At 40.2% G+C, this 15,911-nt stretch overlaps 2 protein-coding genes across 3 annotated transcripts in view; both read left to right on the top strand.

Annotated features, from left to right (window-relative positions):
* The window catches only part of bicd1a (bicaudal D homolog 1a), a 30,117-nt gene extending 26,653 nt beyond the window's left edge, over positions 1–3,464 (top strand). Inside the window, exons 9-10 of the mRNA XM_041038429.1 lie at positions 1,402–1,487; positions 3,316–3,464. Of these exons, the coding sequence (XP_040894363.1) occupies positions 1,402–1,487; positions 3,316–3,436 (207 nt within the window). The 3' untranslated portion in view covers positions 3,437–3,464. The remainder of the gene's footprint in view (positions 1–1,401; positions 1,488–3,315) is intronic.
* A 3,304-nt stretch (positions 3,465–6,768) lies between these two features.
* The window catches only part of fgd4a (FYVE, RhoGEF and PH domain containing 4a), a 63,691-nt gene continuing 54,548 nt past the window's right edge, over positions 6,769–15,911 (top strand). The window contains exon 1 of one of the 2 annotated variants that reach the window (XM_041037534.1): positions 6,769–6,971. In XM_041037534.1, coding sequence (XP_040893468.1) covers positions 6,869–6,971 — 103 coding nt within the window. In that variant the 5' untranslated portion in view covers positions 6,769–6,868. Of the gene's footprint in view, positions 6,972–11,376; positions 11,742–15,911 lie in introns of those variants that run through there. The other variant, XM_041037535.1, reaches the window with a different exon arrangement.

Raw genomic sequence — 15,911 nt, 5'->3', positions numbered from 1 at the left:
CAGTACTGGGAAGTGTTTCAAAGTGAAAACCAAGCAAAAAATGGCTGCAGTATTTCTTTCAACATACAGTGACTTACAGCACCTCCCTGTGGCAGAGTCCATAAATTACATCTTAGTTTTTCTTTTTATATTTTTATTAAAATGTAACCCATTGTAATGTAATCCATTCCGTTAAGCCTATGATATTTTTTTCTTATTTACTATGTGTTGTAAAATGAATTTTGAATGAAAAAAAATTCCTTCAGTTAATCTTTGCATGCCTTATCTTCACATCTAAAGTTCTGTCAAAAAGCATTTGACAGGCTTAGAGTGTGTTTTACATGGTTAATGTGTTGCTTAGGGTAGTATAGAAACCAGTCAGACCTCCTCTCTGCACCTCAACCTGCTCTTTGATTGTTCGTCTGTTCACATCTCCTCATACCCCGCATGTATAATAAAAAGGAAAAGCAGATGGGGGCGAACTAAGAAGATTTATTCTTACACTGACAATCAACTCCCTGACAAACCGCTTCTACAATATTGCCCATTCTTTCCACCAGATGGCAGTGTCTGCACACATTTCCATTCTCTTTCCTGTCAAATGCTGTCCTCACTTATCCCACCTCAGAAAATCCTATAACATCATACAGATTCTCTCTAGGTAAAGTACTGAAAACAACTTTTAAGTGGAAACTTGTGCGACTTATGATGAAGTTTGGAAACGTGAGTAGCAGGGGTTCTGAAGTTGAGCAGGATTGGATTGTTCAGCATTAGTCCCAAGTGTCTGTCTTCCTCCTTTTCTCCTTTACAAATCAATACAATATTGAATTTGCAAATATATGTGTGTGTGTTTGTGTAAATGTGTCCATGTTTCTGTCTCTTCGGGTGCTGTCCACCTCCACCAGCGCTGATTGCGTAGCTGTGCAGAGACTGGTCCTTTCAGTGTGGTCAGATGAGACTGGTTTACATTATTAGTCAACATACACACAAGTGACATGTTGTAGAAGCAGCCAGGTTATATTTAGTCTGGCTTCAAGTATTTCCCTCTGCTTCTTATGCTCTTTTTCTCATATTGCTGTCCTTGTTCTCTTTTCTCATACGACTCAAATATTATTTTACACCTCAAAACACTTATTTCTAGATGAATTTGTGTTTCCTGTCCAAGAGAAACCAAACCAAGTAAAACTACACATGGAAGATTATCACAGACATTATGTAAAATACTAGACATCCCTATATGCCTTAACTGTGCCAAGAGAACAAGTGTATTTGGATGACAGACTGTTGTTACATTATAAAAACCAAAGCTACTGTAGTGGTCAACCAGTCTCTTTGTCTCTGACAAGACCTTCCCCTGTCTTGTCCTCCCTGTTTTCTCTGTTCTATTGTGTCACCACTCTGTATATCTGTCTAATTTATCAGTTTCTTGTAGATTGTCAGCAGCCTGCTGCCTCAGTACCGTCACTCTCCCCACAACTAAGGCGAGGGAGAGCCTCCCTAGCCCGCAGGTAACAAGCTGTAGAACCTGCTAGCAGTAGGATCACCAACATCTATCTATCTATCTATCTATCTTTCTATCTGTAATGTACATGCCACAAAAGTTCATAGTTTGTAGCCTCTCACATACTCTCTAATGTGCACAGACTTTTTCACATCTTTTTATAGTAGCACTATCTATATCTGTACAAGATGAATAGTCCTGCATGCTGTTAGTTTTCACACTTTACACTAACTAGTTATGTACAGGTTACAGCTGAAACCCTTGTACTGCAATGTACAGTATAATAAAGACCTCTAACTGGGTCGGGGATTGATAGGCTTCTTCTTTACTTTGCATGTATAGTTTTGCATGGCAGTTTTATATACATTCTGTTACTCTATTTATTGTCAACTCACTTATTTGTTCTTATTCGAGTTAAAATAATGATATTAAAGTAAAGCTTTAGTGTCAAAGTTCAAGTTTAACTCTGGATGTGCACTTGTTTTTTATATATAGATTTTTTTTCAAGTACATTTACTCAAGTACTGTACTTAAGTACAATTATGAGAGTAATCTTTTGGTTACTAGTTATCTTGCAGATTCTATTAATACAACATATATTCACCATTATTATAGATGAAGCTACCCAGCAGTATTTAAAGAAATTAGAATTTGTCCTGTCTTTTACCAGCTGCAACATTAAAGTGATGTGCACATTAATACACCAAGAATTAAAATCTAGTAATTAATTACAAATGAATGGGGCCATTCTGAATCATCATGAATACTATTACTTTTGGTACTTTAAGTGTAGTTTGGTAATACTCTGCAGGACTCATAATGGTGTACATTTTGCACTGTGGTATTGCTTTTCCTTAAGTAAAAGATCAGAGTCTTCCACCAATGCTCAGCAGACATTTGAACTTTCCATAGCAGGAAAAGCACATGTGTGATCAACACCAGTAGGCCTACTGAAGGTACTGAAGCTATACTTAGCATCGTTAGTTACACCTGTGTTTGACAAGTCAAGCTGTCAGGAGGGCTGTGAGGGAGTTGTACTAGCTTCAGCACTGGCTAGTAGGCTATTGTTTGAGTTTACCAACAGGCTGGACAACAAATTGTCCATCTTTATTTCTGTAATAAGTTAAGAGACATTCATATAAGGCAACTAGGAAACTGCTGACAGATCTGAGGCCGTGTTTGGTTCAAGTTTTGTACTGGTGAGCCTTTCTCACTAACCCTGTTCTGTTCAGTAGATGTTTTCACCAAATGCTTTGTCATGAAGTTTGAGCAGCCCTTCCCTTGTATCTCTGGGGTGGTTTTAAAGGTATAGTTTGACTTTTTGGGAAATAAATATAGATAGATACAAATTCACAGATTATGTTTCTTTTGTTAAATCCGTCGAACATAAAGTTGTTAATGAGTGGTATCAGCCCGCTCATCTAAATCTTAAAATGTCAAACTTTTCCTTTACGCTAACCACACCAGTCTTTTGGTGTTTGCTACATGTTGCATTTTTCTTTATTAGGTTTAACCTTGTTCTTCCATCCAATGTTTTCCCTCTTCTACAGTCCTTAAAATACACTGTTGCCCATAAAGTTGGAATAATTTTGTTTCCAGACATGTTCCTCTTTTTATTCCTGTTTATATATAGGCTATCAGTAATCACATTGGAAGAGATTGATCAATAAAGTTTTGAGAAGATAAACACTTTATCTATCAAGAATAAATCACATTGTCACAATCATTTCATGAGAAGAGGTACAATATATTTTATTCCAACTTTATGGGCAACAGTGTACATTTTTCACTCAGTCTCATTTATTCCTCTCTCCTGTGTCTCTGTACTCTTTCAGTCCTAAATTAGTGGCAGACCTCCAGGATCACCACACTGTCCTGTCCAGCAGCAGTAGCCTTCTCTCCCCCTGCGACCCTCGTAACTGTCTGGTCCAACAACCCCACTCCCCTGGCACCTAACATTGTTGGCCAAACCCAGGTCCTGACCTGGGTCCAGTAGGAGTCATGTAGAGACAGAGATGCTCTGGGAGGGGGTTCACTCAGTTTAACTCCCTCCAATCCCCTCCAACCTGGTGCTTAGTGGACTCTGTGACCTCCCCCACCCCCCAACCCCAAAGCGCTACATGGTCCAGCCCTTGGCAGGCCTCCTGGTTATCTGGGTCGCAGAAGAAGATCAGGGCGTTCTCATCTTCTCTGGAAGTGACATCCTGTCCTGGAAAAGACTGGACTGAGGCACAAATGCCAGAGTGACAAATCAGGGGAATCTCTTCCCTTATTCTTACCAGTATTTATTTATAATTTATTGATTATTTATTTACACATTGATTTGTGACAAGTTTCTGAGATATTTATTACCGGAATGTTTTTTTTTTTTTCTGTGTTTGTTGGTCATTCTGCAGGATGGAAATCAAGGTGTGTTTTATTGCTTGTGGTGAAGACTTCGGTAATCACAGACAGCTTGGCATGTTCATTACTGTACATGGCCAATTCGGTTCTCTTCGATAAATGAAAACCAATGCAACCAAAAGCAGGACCTCCTCATTGCAAATGTTCTTACTGGTCTAGTGAACAGGTTTAAGACTTGCCTAACCTTATTATACAGTATTTAAGATGTTAGAATTTGTCAGTATAATAATCAAAAAATATACCGTATACGCCATTTTTACATAGGGGTGTGAGAGAACATTGGGTTTGACATTGCAAACAGACTAATGAAGGTAAGCCTTTTATTATGAGAAAATTGTTTCTTGTGGTGGTGATGGGTGGATTTCAACTACCTTTCTAACACCACTAGTCTTTCTTGGAATGGCTGTTTTTTTATACAACTTTTTTTTTGCAACTCATGTGCATAAAGACTATTTTATACCTCCTTTTATTTATTTTTACAGCAGACTCTGGTGATGTGTTTGTGTCTGTTACATAGCTCAGATCTCTTTAGAGACTGAGGTAGATGTGAGGAAGTTTGAGATCAGGACTAGGGCTGTTGGCCTGGGTTTTTGCCTTTTGAATTGCACAGGTTTAGGTGACCATGGAGTGATCTGACCTCTTTCTTTTTAACATTATTTATGAACTGAGGATTCCCCAGAGGTGTGCCTCTTCTTGAGTCAACGTTGTATTCTCACCACAAAGCTTTCTGTCTTCTCTGTGAGCTTTTTCATTGTATTTGCCACAATCCCAGAAAACTGTCACCACCTTTACACATGACATTGACAAAATTTGCAATTTCAGTATTGCAAGCAACCCTTGCCATTGTAACATCCCTTTGTTCAGCTTCCTCCAAACAGTATGCAGTACTGTCCAAGCACAATTATGCAATATGCATTATAGCAATACAGTAGCACTGGTCGTAGACTGATGTGGGTAAGATTTACATGATCTTTCAACCACTTCTGTCACCATGAACCAACCAGCAGGCTGATGAGAAGAATAAGACAGCAAGGGTGTCCTCAATTTTATTAAAACAATGGGGTCACAGTTACAGGACTACTGTCAAGTATCCTTGACGCAAACGAGATATTGTTTCTTTTTGGAACAGTTTTGATCACAGAGGAATGGGGCTAAGTCTGATTGAGATGGATGTAATTTGTGACGTTTGTTGCATAATTGAAGTCCCCTCTCTCTGTCTTTACACCCTCATAATGTCTTCAATGTCGATGTTGTCCTCACTGCACTGAATACATACTTTTGCCACATGGATATGAAACGGATAAACTAAAACCACATAGCCAATATTGTGTTGTAGTGACAGATAAAAAGCATTTCTGTTGCAGCTGTGGCGAGCGAGTGGACTCTTTCTGTTCTCTCTCTGTGTGTGTACATTTGTCATTGTTAACAGTGTAGATTGTTACTTTTGCAGCTGCAGAGTGATGAAAATATTTGTGGTCCAAAAAGTAGCTTCTGAACCCATGCAGGCTCATTGGTGAGCTAACTCTCTTGGTTTGTTTTGCACAATATAGCAGTGGATGGAGAGAGACTAATCCAGTGAAAGAGAAAAAAACAACTGTGGTTTAAAAAGAATGATAGCTGTATGCTGTACTACAGTGGGTTTTACAATTTCTCCTCCATTTAAAACCGTGTTTAATTGGTTTCACAAGTAAATTAAAGATCTGTCCTTGGATTCGTATGTGGCTTTGTGTGTCTCTCTGTTTCTCTAATCTGCTGCATTCTGATGAACTGAAAAAATTATCCATGTCTCCATGCACTGAGCACACACACATACTGTAGATTAAAATGTTTAAAAAAAGAAAAAAAAGCACCAGATAGATTAGACATTGATTGTCACATTTATTTCTCTGCATCTCCTCAAGCAAAGTACATTTCACAGCACAGGAGAAGCACTTCTCTGACTGTGATTTGAATCAGTAAAGATAAACTAATCTGTTGCAGACGGGATGAGGTTATTCGAGCAGTGAACTGAGACAAAGGATGAGACATCAGCAGAGATGGTCAGATCGTCAGTGTGTTTTGTTACCGAGTGTACTGTAAACTTGCAAAGGTCTGGTAAAGCTGCCTCTTTTCTTATCTATATCCCAAGACCGTGTCTTGAGTGCCTAACTCGATTCTGTCACGGCTTCATTTTTTTCTTAGTACTGCATAATTGTGACTTACTTGTGTCTAAATAGTCATATATATATATATATATATATATATATATATATATATATATATATATATATATATATATATATATATATATATATATATATATACTGAAGGAGTACAGAGACACAGGTGAGAGGAATAAATGTTTTTTTTTAAAGGGGCTTTTCCTTTGCTTGAATATTTAAGTATTTGACAACTTTTTCTAACCAATTACTTTTGATTTTGAGAAAAAAAATTTGTTGATAAGTTGCAAAATTGACTTTTGACGTTGAGTCTCCTAATTCTCCATCATCAATTTGTCATTAAACGATTAGCAAAATGATGAGACATGATTATTTGTTTGTTTGTTTGTTTTTGTTTTATCAGTCCTAGTTTGTCAAATATTTTTCTTTGTATGTATGTGTGTGTGTGAGTATGTCGCGCCAACAGTAAGATCATTATGCCCACATGATAATAAGGAGGTCTGCACCACCAATACGCACTGAGGGGCAGAGAAGGGCGTGGCTCGGAAAACACCCATCAAGGTGACATTGTAGGGAGATTGGTGGATGAAGCAGGGCCAACTGTCACGTGTATCCAGCTGTTTACCGGGTTCCGGTGCGTCTTCACCTCTTTAATGTTTCCTATTTACCTGCACAAGCACTTCAGCTTTTTTTTCCTTTTTTTTTTATTGGCTGCCGACGCGCAACAGGACGCGGCGCTGAGATTGTTCCAAGGAGGGGATCGCGTTTCTTAAACTTTTAAGAGCTGCTTTTGATCATTTTGAATGCGTATTACTTGACTATCTCAATGCTGGAGAGGTCAGTGCCTCGTAGAAGAATGGAGGGATTTAGCAGAGTCGCTTTTCGCAGGAAAGAAAGAAGTCTGGAAACTGAGGAGCCAGAAGAAGCAGGTGAGGGATTTTAAGGAATGGTGGCAAACAATTTTCATAACTGTATCCCATTACTACCGCACGAGATTCTCAGTTGCTCATCATACTGTTTTATATGGACTGATTATGTCCACTCTCGTGAAAATTTTTTGTGCACTCCCTTGTAGAGTTCTGTCTGACAGCATGAGTACACATTTGAAGAGTTATTACAGCCTGTAAATGCTTTACCTGGCTTCATGGTGACTCAGTGTTATGACTTGTTGGCAGTCTCGTATTAGCCATAATGTGTTTTTCGCCGTCTGGTTGGGAAAGCTTGGAATGGCCAGATCGTAACACACCTATATTACAGCCCTTGTTTACACACCACTGCTGACTTACTGGCTGCTCAGCAGGTATCAAGGTTTCAGAGGCATGCCCCAGCCTGTTGTGTAACCTCCCACATGCTGGAGGGCACATTTTTTTAAATTCTGGAAAGCAGCACTTTATAGAAAGTTAGGGCACTTATTCTACGCATGATGCAACTCCACATCTCCAGATCGTCTGGACAGCCGTAACTGAAAGTTTGCCCAGGCTTTAATCCGATTAGGCTGTCCATATTTCTCAGAAAACAAGGATCCAAATACATGTCAGTACTTCTCCAGTGTGTACTGTCTGGGCATGAACCTCTGAGATAGGAGGCACTCGCATGACTTCCTCGTAACTTGCAACTCTGTGGAGTGCTTGTGCAAACATGCTGCTGAGGATTATTGTACTGTACTTGCAGTTTGATGTGAACTTTGCTTTATGGTTGATTGTGACTCTGTTAAGATCAGGCAAGATGGCTTCAGCTCACAAGCCACAATTTGTCTCTCTGCAGGTAGTCAGGAAGCTAGGTGAATACTGAAGTACCCACAGATATTATCTATCAGTGAATCACTGCGTGTTAGCAATACTGTAGTCAGAATAGATCCATCATCATCGCTGCTGCCTTTATTGCAGATTTTGGGTTTTCTGTCATAGATGATGATCAGCTCCTACCTTCCTGCTCCACAGAACATTTCCTCTTGTCATCCCATCATTTCTGCTCCTCAACCTCAGCGCTAGTCTGAGCTATTACAAACATATCTGTCATGTTTTTTTCTGTAAAAGTAAATCTAACCTGTACTTGAACCGTGGTTTAACTTAATTGCCGCTGACACAGTTAAACAGTAATTCCTTCCATTTGGCATGGTCCAGTATGGCCCTTAATGATCCAGTGTTTTATTATGCCTGGCTGATCCTGTATTTCTTGGATCGTGGATGTGATTTCAGAGGAGAAGCAGTATCAAACTTATAATGATGCTCTGTCATTTCAACTTCATACTTCTAGGTCACTGGAGTGATATAAAATTGGCTCTCAGGCCACCCTGAGTACATTATTTTATGCTGAAGAAATTGCTTTATTATCATTTATGTCTGTTTTGGTCCCATGAATCTTCTTGGACAAATGGTTACGTGTGTGTCAGTCTGATTTCCTGTCATAGTGGATCATCTTTGAATGTAAATTGCAATGCACTGTTATCCTGTTCACTCTTGTGTAAAAGGCTCTGGGTTGCGCAAATGTGCAAAATAAATATCAACACTATACTCTCTTTGGATTCCCTCATACACTTCAAACACATGTATTTGTTTCTGTGTCTCTCTTGTGTGTGAGGACAAGTTTTCACTAAGCAGAAACTATTTGTTTTCTCTGGAAAAGATTGCTTTATACACAAAACACAACACTGCTCAAGCATCTATCTCATTGTAACTTGGATATAGAATGAAATTTATTAAGTGCTGTAAATGTAAATAGCTTGGGGGCATGTCAGTCTGAGATGGTGTCTCTGTGACGACAGCTGTATCAGTGTCCAACAAAGGAGCTGTTTGTTTTCTCTCTGCTAAGACAGAAGCAGTGGGACTGTGTGAATCAGAAACTGTGCGGCCTGGTAGCCTACTGTTGCTGGTATTGTTTTGTTACACTGATGTCCATTGAGCCTGAACTGAACCTTCTCACTGTCCTCTACTGGCTTTAACTCACTTCAGGCAATAGTGCTTCCCTTGTGCAGCTCAGTCCATGATTATTTCTTTTTTATATACTGTGAATTGCTGTACCACATCAGTGTAAACTACCCACAAATCATAGCCTCTGGTATGGACAGGCATTGCTTCATGTGTGATTGGTGTATGAATTCTAAAAGGTCAATAGGAAAGAATTTCCTTTTCCTTCTGCTTTGTGGTTATCAAAGTTATATTCTTGTAAATAACCCATGAACAGAAAAGTCTCATCCTCTTAGAACAGACATCATGCTGAGAGGGAAGTCTGTAGAGGAATGTCTTATGTCCCAAAGCCACAGAAAACTTTTGCCCAATTCTGCAGTTCCCCTTTTTGGTTAACTCTCACCGCTCTCATCAGCCTCATTTCCAGCAAAAGCAGGCAGCTGTTTACAGAGAAAATGTCACATTCATACAAACACTGATGTTGCTCACTGTTTGCAGATATGTGTAAATAATTACAGCGATTTTTTTTTTTGCTAACATTTTTTAACGGTTTAGATAAATTCAGATACTGAATTTGAATAAAACAGTTTGCTGCCAAGTCTTGAAATTTAATCTAGGTTTCAAATTCATGTAGCATTTAAAAAAATGAGCATTCTGACTTGAGGTTGAGCTCTCAGAGGCAACTCAAGCAGCAAGGAGAAGAAAACAAGTAAATATGTAAGTTTAACATCATGGAGAGTTGTAGTATAACTAATAATCACTGGCCATAAAAGCATGTCATAGTTGCTAGTGAAAGATATGCTAGAGTTTCAAGCCCCTGGCTGTGTTTCAGCCAGCTTGATCCTGTTTTTTTAAATTACCCTTAAGGCTTTAATACAGAATTACATTCGGATTTATGTAATTTTATTCAGTCTTTAATTGTGGCTCAGGAATTTTTGAACTAATTTATTTTTAAAAGATTTTCTGGCATTAATTCGTTTCCAAAGATCCCATTGTTAACCTTATGCTCTTACATTATCCTGCTCTCTGTCTCTGTTTTCTTAATATTGATCAGATCAGTTCACAAAGCACTGAGAACCATAGCCATAAAAAAGACTTTCACATGTAACCTAAGTGGCTATTGATTTTTGTTATATAAACTTTTTATTAACTTAAGGAATGCAGAGTTACTTTTCTTCCTTATTTGTATCTTTCCCCTGAGTTTACTTAGTGTCTAACAGATATGTTTTAGAAGGGATGTGACTATGCACGGAGGTGTACAGTCACGCTGTGGGTGAGGAAGTCATTAGTTTGCTCAATTGATAATGACAGGCGTGGGCTCCGCTCAGCAGGAAATTGTTAATACATGGGTGTGTTTTTATAATATTGCTCAGGGGTTGCACACACATGCTGGCACAACACAAAAACACTGGTATTTAGGATAAAGCTTGAAGTTCTCAGATGTTCCAGTAGGTGGAGGTAAACGCTCAGAAATGTTTCACCCACCTACAATCAGATGGAAATTTGTGCTCGGTGTGTGATGAGGACACACGCAGAGGCATGTACTCCTTTACAACAAAGCAACCATCCACTCACACTACGTTCTGGCACGATACTGTGCAACTGCTCCCAAATCATTTAGGAAAATAATCACCATGACCACCATCTCACAGATGCAGGAAAAACTATGTGCTAGAGAGAAGAAACTAACAACAAGCTTTTGACTGTTTCTATAGAAATGAGTAAAACAGATTTCCCCAGCAAAAAAATGGATCGTAAGAATAAAGTTTGCACATCATATATTATTAGTAACCAAGTATGTGTGTGTGTGTGTGCATCTTTATGGGTTATGCAGCATTTGTGATTGTTCTCCAATGGAGTCTTTAATCGACTGACTCCTTATCAGCATGTTTTAGCCAGGAAACACTGTTTTTCTTTCCATGCACCAGCTAGAGCTTCCTGACTGCAGTGTGTGTCGTTTCCCTCTCCTGACTGGCATTGTTAGCCTGTGAGGTTATTCCCAGAAAGCTGCTGTGCTCTGTATTACCTTACAAGCTCAGTCTGAGCTCAGAAAAGGAGAATTCAGACCTGCAACTCTGGCCTGCTGGACGCTGAGAGACCAGGAGACACTCTGAGGAAGTAACTTTACAGAGAAGAAGATGTGGAGAAATTGTGTAAACCAACCCTTTTTCTCTCACCTTTGCGAAATTGTGGACATCCCCTCCGTAAGAAGACAGAAAGAAGCGAAGGTGTTGGTGGCTGGATGGCTCGTCTGTCTCTTCAGTGCTGGCTCTCTTTTCCCGTGCAAGAGTCCATAGCACAGCACAGCTTCCTGTCATGGGGGGTCTCCTCTACCTCTTTGTTCACTGGCTGAGGTGGAGGAAGGAAGAGGAGAATGCTCTGAGCAGAGGTGTATTTTAAGCCACCGTTTGCATGGTGAAAGTGGAACTTTAGCACTAGCTGTTTGTCTTGACCACATCTTTTCATACACCTCATTGTCTCCCTCTACTGTTTCTACCACACGTTCTACCCACCAGCTAGGACACAGCATGGACTGCCTGGCCGCTGGTTACTGGAGGTCCCGTGAGAGACATGTTGCCTCTGGTAGGTGATCCTTACAGACTGGAAAACACAGTGGGGATGAACACTGTCAGTAATCCGATATATATATGTTAGCAGAAGATCTTGGGTTGTTTTGTTTTTTTGTTTTTTTCAAATTATAAGACACTGGACTGACAATGAAACGAAGGCGCAAATACTGGTTTTGGAGCCGGAAAGGTAAAAACTCAAAGATGTGTCTTCTCTGCTGTTATGGTAAGATTTGTAGACTCCATATTTTTATCTTGAGTTGATGTTAAATGATAAAAAGTATTGTTAATAAGTAAAGAAATGTGTTTTTTTTTTTGTCCATCCTTTCATAAACATCAGCTGTGATTCATCTCTCATTACCATAAAACATTCCCCTGACTTGTTCCAGCCCCACTGCTCTGTTATCCTTGTCTGAGTGGCATTTAGCTAATCTGTATTTTCAAACAGCGGGCAGGATCCATTTTCTAATGTAATCATCTGGCTGCTCTCCCACATAGACATTTTTCACACTGCTGATGCTTTGCTGTTCCCACTGACCATGCTGTTTGTGGAAATAGTAGGACTGCACAAAACAAATGATCTCAAACGGTTTCTCCTCATCTGGAATTCTTATTTTTATTAGATTTTGTTTGCATTAACCGTAAACCAGAAATAATTTTTTCTAAAAGCGTTTCAATATTACTTGTCATATGCAGTGAACATACTCAGAGTGTTTGGGTTGATTCACTGAGCTGTAGCATTGGCCTCCATGTGGGCCAGTCTGCTGCTGTGGAGCGATTGTGAAGGAGCATTTAAATCCACCATGCTGGAAAAAAAAGACAGTTTTGTTCTAAGAGCCCTGGGAACCATTTCCCCCCCTTAAAACCTTCTTCCAACCACTCTGGCCTTTTGGCAACATCCCCAGTGCCCCATAACCCAACTGCATTTGAGTTGTGTGTGTGTGTGTTTATATGCAGTGTAGCAGGCCAGTGGAAATGTGTGTGTGTGTGTGTGTGTGTGTGTGTGTGTGTGTGTGTGTGTGTGTGTGTGTGTGTGTGTGTGTGTGTGTGTGTGTGTGTGTGTGTGTGTGTGTGTGTGTGTGTGTGTGTGTGTGTGTGTGTCTGTCTATGCGTGTGTTGTTACATTGCAACCCATCAACTGTGCACCTTCTTTAGGGTGGTGTGTATTGTTGGTGAGTGGGGGTGAGTCAACCTTATTTAACAGCAGGGAAGAGGAAACAGTGTGAGGCATTCATTCTCATTGGCAGGAAGGAAAAGGCTGGGAACACCAGCAAAGCCCAGGTCCTTTCACCGCACTCATTGTTTCAACGTGGGAGAGGGTGTCACAAGCATTAGTAACACAACTTGTTGGTATCAGTGCATATACACTCATATTAATGTAGTTTAACTGACAAAAATGGGTAACAGATGTGTCAGTGGGCTCTGTGTGTTCTTGTCCTACTGAAGACCCTGTGTTCACAACTGTTCAGCATAACTGATCAGTGTCAGCTGTCTGGCTTGATGAAGGATGTGCGTGAGGCAAAATGACCAACAGCTGAGAAAGCTGTAGCACCACCATCAGGCCAGCATTTACACATGCAAGAAATATCAAAAAAAGATTGACATAAAATGCATAAAAAAACACATGCATGCTCTCTGGGGGATAAACTATTTCCATTTCATTCAGGCAAAATGAGCACAAACTTTGAACACAACAAATGAATAAGGGATAAATTCTTTTCATGTCTCCTTTGGCACCACTCTCAGTACACAGTTTTTATTTTTAGCCTTGTACACGTATTTTCGATCCACCATTTTTGTGTTGTATCGTGTTATGAACACTGTAGCCTTTAGAGGCATGACTGGTTGTTCCTAGCTTGGTTATCTATTAATTTCCCCTGCTACTTCCTCATGTTTTCCCTGCGGCTCCTTTGGAGCTCAGGCTTCAGGTTTATAGAGCTTCAGCAGCACAGTATGTTCTAACTAGATAAGACCGGTACGTGGATGCCTGAGTCTGGAGGCAAACTAGAAAGTCAGGTAGTCAGGTGCAGATGATGATGAGGATGTTGGGCTAAATTTAGTACAGTTGTTTGTTTCCACTTGCTGAGTGTTGCTGTGGTTGCCAACCTATTCTGCAGTAGGTACTTCCCGGAAGACAGTAATTTGCTCCCCTTCTGCCATCATCCGGTTTTCTCTGTTGCTATTTATTTTTTTTCTTTCTATCAAACCACCCTCTCTCTCTTTCTTTCTTTCTTTCTCTCTCTCTCTGTCTCTCTCTCTCCCTATTGATCAGCATTCCTTGCCGCATGCCTGAGCCCTGACATCATGCTCAGATTGTTTTACTGACAAATGACGAGAGATGTATGCTCACTCACGAGCCATGATAAATTTATTTGCTGCAGGGATCCATACAAAGCTGAGTGATCAAAAATATTTGCCTGATGTGTGGCTTGTCAGCAATGAATGTATTGTGAGAATGGGGTATAGTATTTCAAGATGGGGGAGGGGGGGTTATTCCAGTGAAAGTTGCTCCCCCAGTGCATACATGCAAAACAAAAACAGTTTTAGTCTTCTGCATTGTTGATTCATAATGTCAGACCTATAATGTTCAAATATCCAAAGTCTTTCTCTGGTTCTTCCTGACAAACAGGCCTCACACATAATTGTCATTAAAGTAATTTGTAATTTACATTTGTAATTTATTTGACTATGATGTGAATAGAATTTATGGTTGGATGATGTACTGATTATTGTAAAATATTTTTAAAAAGCGACAACAAAAAAAAGCAAAGGCTTTCTGGTGTTGACACTAACATCTCACCTGCAGTTTTGACTGTGTCCATCAAGGGGCTTGCGGTCAACAGTCTTTTCAGCTGATGAAAGGCAACCTTAACTGAACTTCTTGCCATTGTCAGGCAACAACAGCCATTCAGAATGATGAATACGCTGACTTATCAAAGCCTGTAGTAGGAAAAGCACAGGAGTTATTAATAACATTAACAATGGTTCGGTTCTGTTCAAGTGTGCCAGTGAGTCATGACCGCAGCCACTGTGATCCACTGTGTCCAAATATTTTAATGTTGTGGTTTCTGTCAGTATGTGGATGAAATCTGAGCCTCCCATGTTGCCTGTCATCAGTCAGAACAGAGCACCAGGTCAGCCCAGTCTGCCGTAATGTGATTTCCCTGTTAGAGTGTTAAATGATGTAAAGGGGAACGTAGTCGATCCTGTTAGCCAGGATGTGATTTGTAAAACCTGTACAAAATAGTATCTCAGGCAGCGTAGAAAGGTGGGTACATTCTAAGTACATACAGTACTTTCACACGGTACCTAAAGTATTTTACCTCGCGTCTGTGTGGGGTAAAATACAAAGACCATTTTACCAAGAATCAATACTCGATATCACAATTATTTAAATGGTACTTGACCTGATAAACCTGCATTTTTTATGGTCAGCAACAACAGTATTAAAGCAATAACTTCATCTTGCTAAATTCCTTCATGTGTGTTTACTTTGCTCTCATGCTCACACACACACACACGTATTGTTACTGCTGCACTCGCAAACATGAAAATAACGAAGTACTTATCGCTCTGAGGGATCTCTTTCAACTCTTACTGTTAATTCAGGGTGGATTATAGTGGGATTTACTGTGTGTGTTTACCCCGGGGAATGCCGAGAAAGATAAGGTGGATGATGAAAGCATCGAAGCGTCTTTTGTGCTGAGATAATTTTCAAACACTCTCAGTAAACTAATTGTTTAATCAATTTGGTGTCTGCGTAAACGCTGCTGTCTGGCCGGGTTATTATCCATCTCACAGTGTTGCTCAGGACTGACTCTGCACAGTCAGCATTGATTTTAGCAGGTTGTTGGGTATTTTTCTGGGGCAGACTGACAGCAGGGCTGGCATGATGGTGTGTGTGTGTGGGTGTGTGCGTGTGCGCACCAGGCTGATTTTTTGGGAACCAGTCCAAGGTGGGTTGTTGCTTTGATGTGGGGGCAGATGCCAACCCATTGCCTGCCATCACCTCATGACAGATGTGCCCTGCTCTGGTAGAGACATAAAATTTGATTTTGTACCTTGTTTGCTGTGTCTTTATAGCTTTTGTTCGTGTGTGTGTGTGTGTGTCAGTAAACACGTGTGTCTGGAGACAATACCCATCATTCATCACTGACCTTCATAATGTGCGTGGTGCACTAGGAGGAGGAGGGAGTCAATGAAAACAGCGAGGGCCCAAATGCAGGGTGTGCATGGTGTGTGTGTGTGTGTGTGTGTGCTGGCAAACATGCACGTGTGCATGCATTTTCAGTGATGTGGGTTTAATTAATGATGTGTGTGTGGGAGGCCCACGGTCCTATGCTTATAAAGATGTGGTGGGTAATGGCCTGGAGCCATGCCGCTCTCCTCCCCTCCC

Source organism: Toxotes jaculatrix, chromosome 5, assembly GCF_017976425.1.
Source record: "Toxotes jaculatrix isolate fToxJac2 chromosome 5, fToxJac2.pri, whole genome shotgun sequence".
NCBI classification, from domain to species: Eukaryota; Metazoa; Chordata; class Actinopteri; family Toxotidae; genus Toxotes; species Toxotes jaculatrix.
Note: the sequence above shows the minus strand (reverse complement) of the source record. Positions and strands in the feature narration are given on the sequence as shown.